Source organism: Chelonia mydas, chromosome 15 (assembly GCF_015237465.2).
Source record: "Chelonia mydas isolate rCheMyd1 chromosome 15, rCheMyd1.pri.v2, whole genome shotgun sequence".
Lineage (NCBI taxonomy): Eukaryota > Metazoa > Chordata > Testudines > Cheloniidae > Chelonia > Chelonia mydas.
The window spans coordinates 6,624,648-6,638,154 of record NC_057856.1 but is presented as its reverse complement, the minus strand read 5'-3'; the positions used below and the strand labels follow the sequence as shown (position 1 = coordinate 6,638,154).

General features: G+C 53.4%; 1 protein-coding gene and 1 long non-coding RNA gene across 6 annotated transcripts in view; one reads left to right on the top strand and one right to left on the bottom strand.

The window, feature by feature from the left end:
• Positions 1–2,899: 2,899 nt before the first annotated feature.
• LOC122463030 lies at positions 2,900–10,500 on the bottom strand. Its single transcript, XR_006285987.1, has 3 exons — positions 9,870–10,500; positions 7,435–9,643; positions 2,900–3,597 (listed from the first exon to the last, which is right to left on the bottom strand). It is a non-coding gene; the product is annotated as an uncharacterized LOC122463030 (long non-coding RNA).
• Positions 10,501–10,667: 167 nt separating this feature from the next.
• RBM19 (RNA binding motif protein 19) overlaps positions 10,668–13,507 on the top strand; it is a 122,291-nt gene continuing 119,451 nt past the window's right edge. For 2 of the 5 annotated variants that reach the window (XM_037878442.2, XM_043529321.1), the window contains exon 1: positions 10,669–11,046. In XM_037878442.2, the coding sequence (XP_037734370.1) occupies positions 11,011–11,046 (36 nt within the window). In that variant the 5' untranslated portion in view covers positions 10,669–11,010. Of the gene's footprint in view, positions 11,047–13,507 lie in introns of all 5 variants that reach the window. The other 3 variants (XM_043529320.1, XM_043529318.1, XM_037878439.2) reach the window with 3 other exon arrangements.

Sequence of the window (13,507 nt, the reverse complement as noted above, 5' to 3'; positions counted from 1 at the left end):
AGGGCTGGGTCAGAAGGTTGGGATGCAGGGGGAAGGGGAGGGCTCTGGCTGGGGGTGTGGGCTCTGGGGTGGGGCCAGGGATGAGTTTGGGGTGCAGGCAGGCTGCCCTGGGGCTGGGGCTAGAGGACTCCCCCCAGCCCTCCCTGCCTGCAGCAGCTAGCTCCAGGGGAAGGGGCCCTTTCCCCCCCCCTGCTGGCAGGCGGCACGGGAGCTCCGGGGCTAGGGGAGAGGCCCACAGCAGCCCTGCAAGACCCAACTTGCTCCCCACCCCTACCTCTCTCCTCTCCAGGTCCCTGCTGTGTGGCCCTTCAGAGCTGCTGCACGGCTATTTATAGCCTGCTGCGGGGCCACGCGGCTCAGAGGGAACTTAGGGAGCTGCACTTCAGGTCGATGAGAGCCGCCACTGGCTCGCGAGCCTTGCAATGAAGAACACTGGTCTAGGGGTTCCTTTTCAATAATACAACACAAAACCGGCTCGAGCCCCCACCCAGTGACCTGGGACAATTACACACCACCCCCTGGGTGCCTCTAAGAGGCAATACTTCCCCTCTTGCAAGCACAGAGTCTCAGTATAGCAAAACCTTTTAATAAAAGGAGGGAATTAACTCAACATTAACTTGGGAAGACACTGCAGCTCGGGCTCATGAACAAACCAGGAGCAAAAGACCCATCCCCAGGTAAGTTGGGCAGTGTCCTTTCCCCCTCACGGTCATAAGTCCAGCAACCCAAAAGTCCCTTTAACATGCCTGTCCCTTCTCTGTACCCCACTCACAGTTGCTGTCCTTGGCCAGCGCAGCCCCAGAGTTCAGAGGTTCAGTCGCAGAGTTCACCTTCCGCGCTGCGTGGAAGGGGGCAGGTAAGGAGGCACCTTACACCCTCCGCTGCTCGGGCACTCGCTCGTCGCCCCAAAAGCCCATAGCCTTGCCTCTCTGCGGGGCTCTGCTCTAGCCCCATCTGCCAGCCTCCCTGCTGGCCACCTGCCACACCTCTGCATCAGGCACCCTGCTGGCCACTCGCCGCGCCTCTCCGCCAGCCGCCCTGCTGGCCACTCGCCGCGCCTCTCCGCCCGCCGCCCTGCTGGCCACTCGCCGCACCTCTCCGCCGGCCACTCGCCGCGCCTCTCCGCCCGCCGCCCTGCTGGCCACTCCCCGCGCCTCTCCGCCCGCTGCCCTGCTGGCCACTCGCCGCGCCTCTCCGCCAGCCGCCCTGCTGGCCACTCGCCGCGCCTCTCCGCCCGCCGCCCTGCTGGCCACTCGCCGCACCTCTCCGCCGGCCACTCGCCGCGCCTCTCCGCCAGCCGCCCTGCTGGCCACTCGCCGCGCCTCTCCGCCAGCCGCCCTGCTGGCCACTCGCCGCGCCTCTCCGCCCGCCGCCCTGCTGGCCACTCGCCGCACCTCTCCGCCGGCCACTCGCCGCGCCTCTCCGCCAGCCGCCCTGCTGGCCACTCGCCGCGCCTCTCCGCCAGCCGCCCTGCTGGCCACTCGCCGCGCCTCTCCGCCAGCCGCCCTGCTGGCCACTCGCCGCGCCTCTCCACCCGCCGCCCTGCTGGCCACTCCCCGCGCCTCTCCGCCCGCTGCCCTGCTGGCCACTCACCGCGCCTCTCCGCCCGCTGCCCTGCTGGCCACTCGCCGCGCCTCTCCGCCGGCCACTCGCCGCGCCTCTCCGCCGGCCTCCGTGCTGGCCACTCGCCGCGCCTCTCCGCCAGCCTACCTGCTGGCCACTCGCCGCGCCTCTCCGCCAGCCGCCCTGCTGGCCACTCGCCGCGCCTCTCCGCCAGCCTCCCTGCTGGCCACTTGCCGCGCCTCTCGCCATGCTTCTCTGCCATGCACCCTGCTGGCCACTAGCCGCGCCTCTCTGCCAGGCACCCTGCTGACCACTCGCTGCACCTCTCCACCAGTCTCCCTGCTGGCCACTCGTCACGCCTCTTTGCCAGGCACGCTGCTAGCCACTCGCCGCGCCTCTCCGCCAGCCTCTCTGCTGGCCACTCGCCAAGATGTCTTCAGGGCCCTCCCCTGACATCTGCTCACCACTAGATGTCAGGGGAGAGCTCAGTCAAACTGCTTACAGTAACAACCTGGCAGAAGCAAATATTTCCAGCGTATTTGTAATGTAATAGGGCAAAGAAAAGACGTGTCATTTATAGCAAAAAAAGGCAAGTTTTCCAAAGAGCTAGAAGATCAGGCACTGGACTCTGGTCATCTATCACGTCAGTTTCTACTGTGCTCTCCCCAAAAGCTGCTGCAGCACTGAAAGCTACAGGACCTAACTCATCCCTGTCCCGCACCTCGTGCGGTCACTTTCACCCGTGCAAGGCAAGTGCAAAGTGGATATAAAATGCTACTGCTCTGATATGGTGGTGTTTTGCACCCACTGGTGTAAATGACTGCACAAGATGCAAGGCACTGGACAATCATGCCCGTGGTGTTTGCTTGCTACCATAAACTATGGCTGTGCTTTGTATCTGGGGGATGAAGTTCTGCTAGGAATGTTATGGGGCGGACCTGGGGGACGTGGTACATGAGTTATCCATGATGTGCTAGGGCAGGATGCCTTCCTCTCTCTTCCCCTCTCCGGATTGTGTGCCCTCCATTCAGACCTGCTGCGTTTGCCTTGCATTTAAAAAGATCTCATGACATCTTCGGAATATTTAGTAATGAACTCACAGGCCAACCTCCCTGTGGGGTCCTAGGCTACTGAGAGAAAACCGAGGCATAGGAGGGTAAGACCAATGCTTTCAAAAGTGTCCCATAGTTCTGAGTGCCCCACCTGAGAAGGACCAGATTTTTAAAGGTATTTAGGTGCCTAAAATGCAGCTAGGGCCCAGGTGATTTTGAGATTCTCACTAGGCACCTATCTGCATCATTAGGAGCCTAAAGATATTTCAAAATCTGGCCTTAAGTCGTGATTTTCAGAGGAGCTGAGCACCCACAACTCCAGCTGAAGTAGACCAGAGCCACAGCAAAAAAACTTCCTGATCAATTTGGCAAGAGTAAATGGGACAAATGCCCACTTTTGCCAAAAAAGGCAGGATAGCCAGGACAGGGCTTAAAAAACGGACTGTCCCAGCCAAAATGAGATGTATAGTCACCCTACCTCTAACCCTAGGGTTCTCTGATGATCAGATCAAGGTGTCTCAAGGTGGATGCCCAAAATCAGTGGACATTAGTTTGAGGTGAGTCAGTGGCAAAGTCCCAGGTGCTGTGATCTAGCAGAGGGGATGTAGGGATGTTTCAGTGCTGGGGGTTCCCAGGTGCTGTGATCTTGCAGAGGGGATGCAGGCGTGTCTCAGTGCTGGGGGTTCCCGGATGCTGTAACGTAGTATAAGTTCTCTTTCTCTTGACTTTTCATCAAATCATGAAGTCAATTATATTGCATCCATCCAAACCTGCCTTGTGTAAGGAGAAATGCTCCAACCAGATGACAGCCCTGAACAGATCGTAACTAACCAGGGTCCAAGCATCAGATGTCTTGGTCCACTTGCCAGCCAAAGCATCCACTTGTAACTAACCAGCAGTTCAGTGTTCCAAAAACTTCAACAAAAGCCACATTTCACCCATCTTTTCTATTCTGTCTCTCCTCCACCTTGTCTGGTAAGAACTGGATAAGGAAGTGAGAGTAAAATTAACGTTCTCCTTTCCATCAAAGGTTGCTCTAAACATAAACTCTAATATTTTGACTACAAAAGGAGGGAGACTTTGATCAGGTCTAAGTTTGTTTTGCATAATCACTCCATCATAATTTCAATATACAAGTTTGTTTTGAATGTATTACTCTTTCTTGTGTTCAATCAATACACTTTCAATTTGAACAAATGCTTTCGGCTGTTTAATAAGTAACCAAATAAAACCAGAGCCCTGTTTAAAATAAACACAAACCTGCCTATTACTATTTAATGTTGGAAAGTCAAAAAGTTTGTAAACAGCTTTAACTCTTTGGGCCGTCCAAATCACTATCCAGGCAACAGGTCCTTGCTGTGCTTCCATCTAGTCTTTTGAAACAGGTCTAGATCTAAATGCACTAACAAGTGGGTAATGAGCAGCAGCAGCATCCACATGGACAGTTGGTCCGTGGCAGGCTAGTGCAGTGTAGATTCATACCCCAGCTTGCTGTGAACCAATTCTTTGCGTATGCGAGCCCTTAAATTCATTTTCTCTGTATTGTGGGCTGCCATGGTTCAGCCTTAGAATCACAGACTATCAGGGTTGGAAGGGACCTCAGGAGGTCATCTAGTCCAACCCCCTGCTCAAAGCAGGACCAATCCCCAACTAAATCATCCCAGCCAGGGCTTTGTCAAGCCTGACCTTAAAAACCTCAAAGGAAGGAGATTCCACCACCTCCTTAGGTAACGCATTCTAGTGAAAAAGTTTTTCCTAATATCCAACCTAACTCCTGGTGAACTCCTGGCTCTAACTGCATGAAGAATACATTCATAGATATTTAGGTCAGAAGGGACCATTATGATCATCTAGTCTGACCTCCTGCACAGCGCAGGCCACAGAATCTCACCCACCACTCCTGCAAAAAACCTCACACCTATATCTGTGATATTGAAGTCCTCAAATTGTAGTTTAAAGACTTCAAGGAGCAGAGAATCCTCCAGCAAGTGACCCGTGCCCCATACTACAGAGGAAGGCGAAAAACCTCCAGGGCCTCTTCCAATCTGCCCTGGAGGAAAATTCCTTCCTGACCCCAAATATGGCGATCAGCTAAACCCTGAGCATATGGGCAAGATTAATCAGCCAGATACTACAGAAAATTCTTTCCTGGGTAACTCGGATCCCACCCCATCTAATATCCCATCACAGGCCATTGGGCCTATTTAGCATGAATATTTAATTACCAAAACCATGTTATCCCATCATACCATCTCCTCCATAAGGTTATCGAGTTTAATCTTAAAGCCAGATAGATCTTTTGCCCTCACTGCTTCCCTTGGAAGGCTATTGCAAAACTTCACTCCTCTGATGGTTAGAAACCTTCGACTAATTTCTAGTCTAAATTTCCTGGTGGCCAGTTTATATCCATTTGTTCTTGTGTCCACATTGGTACTGAGCTTAGATAATTCCTCTCCCTCTCCAGTATTTATCCCTCTGATATATTTATAGAGAGCAATCATATCTCCCCTCAACCTTCTCTTAGTTAGGCTAAACAAGCCAAGCTCCTTGAGTCTCCTTTCATAAGACAAGTTTTCCATTCCTCAGATCATCCTAGTAGCCCTTCTCTGTACCTGTTCCAGTTTGAATTCATCCTTCTTAAGCATGGGAGACCAGAACTGCACACAGTATTCCAGGTGAGGTCTCACCAGTGCCTTGTATAACGGTACTAAAACCTCCTTATCCCTACTGGAAATACCTCTCCTGATGCATCCCAAGACCACATTAGCTCTTTTCATGGCCATGTTACATTGGCAGCTCATAGTCATCCTATGATCAACCAATACTCCAAGGTCCTTTTCCTCCTTCGTTACTTCTAATTGATGCGTCCCTAGCTTATAACTAAAATTCTTGTTATTAATCCCTAAATGCATGACCTTACACTTCTCACTATTAAATTTCATCCTATTACTATTACTCCAGTTTACAAGGTCATCCAGATCCTCCTGTAGGATATCCCTGTCCTTCTCTAAATTGGCAATATCTCCCAGCTTTGTATCATCCGCAAACTTTATTAGCACGCTCCCACTTTTTGTGCCAAGGTCAGTAATAAAAAGATTAAATAAATTTGGTCCCAAAACCGATCCTTGAGGACCTCCACTGGTAACCTCCTTCCAGCCTGACAGTTCACCTTTCAGTAGGACCCATTGTAGTCTCCCCTTTAACCAATTCCTTATCCACCTTTCAATTTTCCTATTGATCCCCATCTTATCCAATTTAACTAATAATTCCCCATGTGGCACGGTATCAAACGCCTTACTGAAATCTAGGTAAATTAGATCCACTGCGTTTCCTTTGTCTAAAAAATCTGTTACTTTCTCAAACAAGGAGATCAGGTTGGTTTGGCACGATCTACCTTTTGTAAAACCATGTTGTATTTTGTCCCATTTACCATTGACTTCAATGTCCTTAACTACCTTCTCCTTCAAAATTTTTTCCAAGACCTTGCATACTACAGATGTCAAACTAACAGGCCTATAATTACCTGGATCACTTTTTTGCATTACATGGTTTTAGAATGCTAATGGATTTTACCTCGGAATAGAAGGAAGTGTCTCTCCTGGATATCTCAGTGCTGAGCAGGAATGCTGGTTGGGAATCTTTCCACGATTTTTTTTTTTAAATGCCAGTTCATAGAAACCAAAACTCTTTGTGGGAAAGGGTCAGTGCTGAAATTCTACTTTAAAAATGTTTGGAGCGGGGAATTTAGAAATTGTCAAAACTTCTTGTTTTGACATTTTCAAAAGGAAAGTCTGGATTCAAATCAACTTTTTGTTTAGAAATTAAAGTTAATTTTTAGTACATAGATGTATTTTTAAAACCTCTTGAAATTGACAAAACGTTTCAATTGATCTGCTTTGGTTTTTGTTTATTTTTTTTGATTGGTGAAAATTTTCAAGATTTTGGCTTTTCATCACCGTTCGGGATGGGAATTTTTCTAAATCTCACCAAAGATGCTACAGTATGGCTTTGTGTGCCTGGTACGGGAATTCCTCAAGTCATTCTCAGGCTCATTGCCTAGTGGATAGAGCACCGGACTGAGACTCAGGAGACTCGTGTTCAAATCCTGGCTCTGCCACTGGCAAGCTGGGTGACCTTGGGCAAGTCACTTCCCCTCAGTTTCCCCATCTGTAAAATATGGATAATGATGCTGACCTTCATAGTAAATCACTTTGACGTCTACTGATGCAAAGTGCTGTATAAGAGGGAGATATTATTATTATTTTACCTCTCCACCTGCTCTAATACTATGGGAATTCTGCAACATACACTTTATCTGGCCAGAAAATTCAAAATACCGATGATCCCAGCGGGCTCTTTGCTCCCATCCCCAGATTTGTGCCTTCCATTTAGCACAGAGATTTTCAAACTGTGGGAGCACATACAGGACCATCCCTAGGGGGTGCAGGACCCAGGACATAGGCACCGAGTTTCAATCTGCTGGGGGGTGATCCCCCCCAGCTCTGCCCAGGCCCACCCCCACTCCACCGCTTCCCCCAAGGCCCCACCCCAACCCTGCTTCTTCCCACCCCCGCTCCACCCCCACCCCACCTCTTCCCACCCTGTCTCTTCCCCGTCCAGTTCCGCCCCCTCCCCCAAGTGCACTGCGCCCTCAGCCCTCTCCCCGACACCGCGAAACATCTGATCTGTGGCAGGCAGTAGGCGCTGAGAGGGAGGGGGAGGCGCTAATCAGCAGGGCTCACTGGTGGGCAGGAGGCTCTGTGGGGAGGCGCAGGGTCTGGTAGGGGAGCTCCTCATTGCCCGCCCGCCTGCCGCTCACCTCCTTGTTTGCCTCCTCATGATTTTATGGAAGCTTGGGGTCCCCCAAAGTGCGGGGCCCAGGGCGGTTGCCCCAATTCGCCGTACCCAAGGGACGGCTCTAAACACATGCACAGCAGTCACGCCTCTCTGCACCTGGAGCTACAGGCTCATTTACAGCCCAGTGGCCACCTGTTCCAGGCCATCCGCTGATCTCCAAGCAGGTGTCTCAGTCCTGAGTCACTGTTTGCTGTGCCTAGCGCTGACCCCCCACCCTGCTCTGCAGAGGAGGAACCGATGGCTGTGAATTTATTCATGCCCTTAGCTGGGGCTGCATTGGAAATGGAGACAGGACTCTGAGGACCTGCCTGTGTGGAAAGAGGGAGGCAGACAGGCCCCTGCATTACACCCTGGAGGGCAGCAGCATTTGTATGTCCCACTGCCCGGAGAGTTGGGAACACAGACGGGCCACAGCAGGACCTGCTGAATAAGGTGCACTGGTGGCGTTTGAACTGCAGCGTTCAAAAGACAGCTGGGTTCTTCCTCCTGTCCCCCTCCCAAAGAGAAGCTACATCTAACCTCATACAAGGCTTCCTATTCCCCTCCAGCCCCACCGCTCTCTGCCCCCGCAGCGATCCCCGCAGCTCTGTCTTCTTCTCCGGCCACCCCAGCCATTACCAGCAGGGCTGAGCCCACTCCAGCAGCAACTCTGTGCAACCAGCAGCTGTTCTCAGGCCCCTTGGAGGGAAAGTGCTCATCCATCTAGCCATGCAAGCCCAATCCCTAGCAGCACAGCCCCTGCTCGTAGGCCATGGATTGAAAAGAGCCAGACCCCTCCCCATAAGATGGGCTGATACCTTACTCTGCTTGCCAGGCAGAGCTCTTTCCAGCCCCCCATGAGCGACCAACCAACAACCCCCCGGCCCACCCACCATCCTCTCCGACCTGCCGTAGGCCATTAGCAGGCCCCCACATCAGTGGCAGAGCAGGGAATTGAACCCCTCCCTGCTAGCTGCTGTGGGGCAAAAGAGAGCGGGCAGAGGGAGAATGACAGACATGCAAGCCATGCTCTGGCTGCTGAGTGCGGGAGTGTGGGGGGGACAGCAGGAAGTAGCAGGACACAACAACACTCCTGCAGCAGTCGAGAACGCTATCTTCCTCGCCCTGATTGTCTCCATGGTTTGACTCGCTCATCTCTGATTCCATTCCATCCCTCTGCAGCCTCCTCTTGCCGCCAGAGGCTCATTCTCTCTGGATGTTCGGCCCTTGCTTTCCACAAGTCAGGGTGCCGCTGTGAGCAATTATCATGAGCGCTAATGGATTATGGCTGCTCAGCCTAGCCGTATGTAACCCAAGCCATGCATGGGCATAAAGGACACTCTGCTTAATAGTCTCCCGAGAGCCTGCTGTCCAAGGACACACACTGTTTCAGGTAGTATGGCTGGAGCGGTGATAAGGCCACAAAGACAGGAAAGCTGAGAGCAGAGGTACAGGATATTTCTCCCCTTTACAGCCACCTTCTCATTTGGTACCAGTCCCATGGCCCAGCAGCATCCAGCTCAGAAACTGGAGGCCACCGCTGGTTCTGGTCTGGCTGTGAACGGGATGAGGGAAGAGATGTGAGAAGCTGGAGAGGGAAGACTTCTAGGTTGGGGAGAATTAACCATGCTTGTTGGCTGGGCCTCCCCCTCCCAGCAGCTAAGCCACGCGTCCTCCTTCCCAAGACGTACTATTTACGGGAGCGCCCACAATGAGCTCGGTGCTTTCCCGACGTTCCAGGACAGGCGGGCCATGCCTGAGAGCTCCCAACCCACGGATCACGGAATCATAGAATAATGGAGCCAGAAGTCCGGGGAAGGGGACCACCAACCAGGCAATGTATCCACAAGCCAGCGCAGGCGGAGGCTGGGGTCAGACTAGGTGGAGGTAGCTTGGCAGTCAGTGGAGTTTTGCTGATTTACACCAGCTGAGGAGCTACCTCTGTGTCTTTATGAGGGACTTGGCTGTGGACAGGGCAAGGCCTTGCAGATGAGCAAGTGTGGAATAAGTGAGGGTGGGACCTCCGTTTGGCCACTGTGCGTTAGGGGTGGGGAGAGCCGGTCCACAGACTCCTGAGAGGAGGGGGTTCCATGCTGGTAGCCCGGCACACTGAAGTTCTCTGCTTGCACTCAGAGCAGCTACAGATGCAGTGCTTCCCTCATTCTGCCCCTGGAAAGTGCCTCAAACACGTCCTGGAGATGCAGGAGTAATAAGACAATTCAGGCTTTAGGGTCATTTATTTCTTAGCCTCTCTGCTGGGACTCACAGTGAATGCCCACTCTGTGGTGGGTCTGTGATGCAAATAAATTGGTTAGTCTCTAAGGTGCCAGTAGCCCTCCTTTTCTTTTTGCGAATACAGACTAACATGGCTGCTACCCTGAATACTACAACTCACACTTCACGTGTGGATGTACAGACCTTTTGCGGATCTCAAAGCGCATCACAAAGGTGACCAAGCATCACGAACCCCAGCGTACAGCTGGGGAAACCAAGGCACAGCTCCCAAAGCGCCTTGCCCGAGGTCACAGAATCAGGACTAGAAACCAGCTCGGACTCCCAGTCCCCGGCCCTGACCAGCTCACACTCCCTCCTACCGGGAACTGGACTGATGCCGCCAGCTCAGCGCCTGTCGGCAGGATGGGGCGTGACTGGGTCCCCACCAACCTGGGCCAAAGAGTTTCACAGCGTGTCGGGCCCATAGGGGCCATTCGAGCACCCCGTCTGAGCTCCGGCGTGCTGCGGGCGGGGCCGTCTCACCCGGCCACCCCCGTGTGGAGCCCAGCAACCGGGGTCAGGCAAAAGCTCTTCAGCCCTTGGGAGACGAGAACCAAAGCCGGGCGAGGAGGGGCCGGGGCCGGGGCCGGGGCCGGGGCCGGGGCCGGGCGGGGAGAGGAGGGGGCACCAAAGGCCGGCTGGGAAGAGGAGACACGTCTTCGCTGGGTTTCCCCGGAAACGCCCCCGCGTGTGCGGGGCTGACTCCGGCCACGGCGTCTGCCCGCGGCTCCAGGCACTGGCCGGGCCAAGGGACGCTTCTGGGGAGGGACCTGAACTGAGACACACCCCAGCGCAGCACGGCGAGTCTGAGGTGACCCCGGCGGTGACGCAGCCACGCGCAAGGCAGGTTCCCCCTCCGCCCCCGGCCCTGGGTGCGCATGCGCCGCTGCCCGCGGGCCCCAAGCCTGGGCGGAGACTCCAAGCCAGGTGTGAGCTGGCCAGGGCTGAGCCCGCTCCCGCCCCGCAGCTCAGGGCTGCAACCTCCCCCGTCTGCCAGCGCCCCCTGCTGACCGCACCTCGGCACTGCGCCCACAGGAGGAGACGGTCCCAGCTTCGCGCATGCGCATTAGCTACACGGAGGGGGGACCGACCCTCCCCCGCCCCTTCCCGCAAGGTTTCTCCGGCCTTTGGCCTCCTCGCACGTGCGTGCCTTGCTGCCGTTGGGGCGATCACGTGACTCGCTGCGGGCAAGATGGCGGCGGCCAGCGGGCGGCGTGAGCGGTGCTGAGCGCGGGGGGCTCCGTCTCTGAGCGGGGAACAGGCGGGCCCAGGGCCGCTCCCCGCCATGTCGCGTCTCATCGTGAAGAACCTGCCGAGCGGGGTGAGTCCGGGGCGGGGGAATGGGGGTGATCCGCCTGGGGGGGTCCCGCCGTGGGGTCCCCACTTGGGGGGGGATGGGTATAGCCCTGGGGGGGTTCCCCATTTGGGGGGGAGGCGGGGGAATGGGCACAGGTCTGGTGGGAAGTCCCCGCTTGGGGTAGGTGGGGGAATGGGCACAGCCCGGGGGCGGGGAGTCGCCTCTTCGGGGGCAAAGGTAAATCTGCGAGGAGGGACTGGGGGAGGAGGAGGAAGGATGGCTGTAGACCAAGGAGGAGCTGAATTGGGGGGGGAGGTGTTGCCGGCACAGAGTGCCTGAGGCAAGCAAGAGTTGGGTTTCTTGCCCGTGTGTGTCGTGCCAATGACTACAACGGGGTGGAGAAGCAGAGAGATTTATTTGAAGCTTTAGATAGGGCACAGGGAGACTGAACTGTTTCAAATCCTGCAGCCCCGCATGCAGATTTCAGTATACATTTTATACCTTTGCCTACTTTACTACACAAGCTTATGCAACCAATTACCTGTTGCGCTGTACAATACCGTAGCCAATTAGCTAAAGCAGCCAGTTGTGTTTTTCCTCAGTAGCATTGCCTGAGCCTTGCCTTATTTGGTTCTATTTGCAAAAAGAAAAGGAGTACTTGTGGCACCTTAGAGACTAACCAATTTATTTGAGCATGAGCTTTCGTGAGCTACAGCTCACTTCATCAGATGCATACTGTGGAAACTGCAGAAGACATTATATACACAGAGACCATGAAACAATACCTCCTCCCACCCCACTCTCCTGCTGGTAATAGCTTATCTAAAGTGATCATCAAGTTGGGCCATTTCCAGCACAAATCCAGGTTTTGTCCGCCGCCGCCCCCCCCCCCCCCCCCCCCAAACTCACTCTCCTGCTGGTAATAGCCCATCCAAAGTGATCACTCTCTTTATAATGTGTATGATAATCAAGGTGGGCCATTTCCAGCACAAATCCAGGTTTTCTCACCCCCCCCACCCCCATACACACACAAACTCACTCTCCTGCTGGTAATAGCTCATCCAAAGTGACCACTCTCCCTACAATGTGCATGATAATCAAGGTGGGCCATTTCCAGCACAAATCCAGGTTTTCTCACCCCCCCCCCCCCCATACACAAACTCGCTCTCCTGCTGGCAATAGCTCATCCAAACTGACCACTCTCCTTACAATGTGTTTGATAATCAAGGTGGGCCATTTCCAGCATAAATCCAAGTTTAACCAGAACGTCTGGGGGGCGGGGGGGGGGGGGGTAAGGAAAAAACAAGGGGAAATAGGCTACCTTGCATAATGACTTAGCCACTCCCAGTCTCTATTTAAGCCTAAATTAATAGTATCCAATTTGCAAATGAATTCCAATTCAGCAGTTTCTCGCTGGAGTCTGGATTTGAAGTTTTTTTTGTTGTAAGGTAGCGACCTATTTGTTACTGGTTTTTGCTAAACATTTCTGCCTTATTTATACGTTTTCCAGGCCGAAGCTGGCCTTGGCTAGCGAGCCATGTGCAAACCTGTCTGTTTGTTTGCTAGCTTCCTCATAGTTTTGCAGGGTCACAGAAAGTTTAAGGAGCGGAGGGGCTTCAGTTTGCCTGGGCCTAGAGCAAGAGGGCTTCATTGACATTCGTGGTCTTCCACCCGCCCGAGTTACCTAGAGTAGTGCCCAGTGTCACCAACAACTCCCTTCTTTGAGAACACTTAACAAGCTTGCAACTGAGTTTTTTTTATATTTTAAGGACAATAAGTGATTAAGTGCTGAGGAGTTAGAATTCTTAACAAGAGGATATAATGGGGTTTTTGTGGAGCAAGAGGCACATATTTTGTATATGAGTGCTTTACAACAGGCAAGCAAGAGGAGAATGATAATACACAACACGGCACCTGTGACCAGGAGACGAATAATGCCTTCCCCCAGCCCGATATCCTTGGAGCCCAATATGGTTCAGGAGGCTTACGGTGGCTTCAAGGCAGGGGGAGAGGCCCACAGTGGCAAGTAACAAATCGTCTACATATTGCAGAAGGAGGGCCTTTCCCTTATTGTCCCACTTCTTTAGGTCCCCTGGCCAAAGCCTGGCCGAAGAGGGTGGGGAAATTTTTAAATCCCTGGGCCAACACTGTCCAGCAAAGTTGCTTTTTAACCCTTTTTTGGTCCTTCCACTTGAAGGAGAAGATTTCCTGAGAGGGGGCGTCAACTGGAATGGTAAAGAAAGCGTCTTTTAGATTGAGGACCAAAAAATGGGTATACTGTCCCCCTATAGAAGCCAGTAGTGTATATGGGTTCGGGACAAGGGGGTGCAGAGTTTTAACCCGTTTATTTACCGCCCTTAGGTCCTGTACCAATTGATACGTGCCATTAGGCTTTTGTGCGGGCAGAATGGGAGTGTTCCAGGCTGACTGGCATTTTTGTAGGATGCCATACGTTAGGAACCGATTTATAGTTTTCTGCAGACCT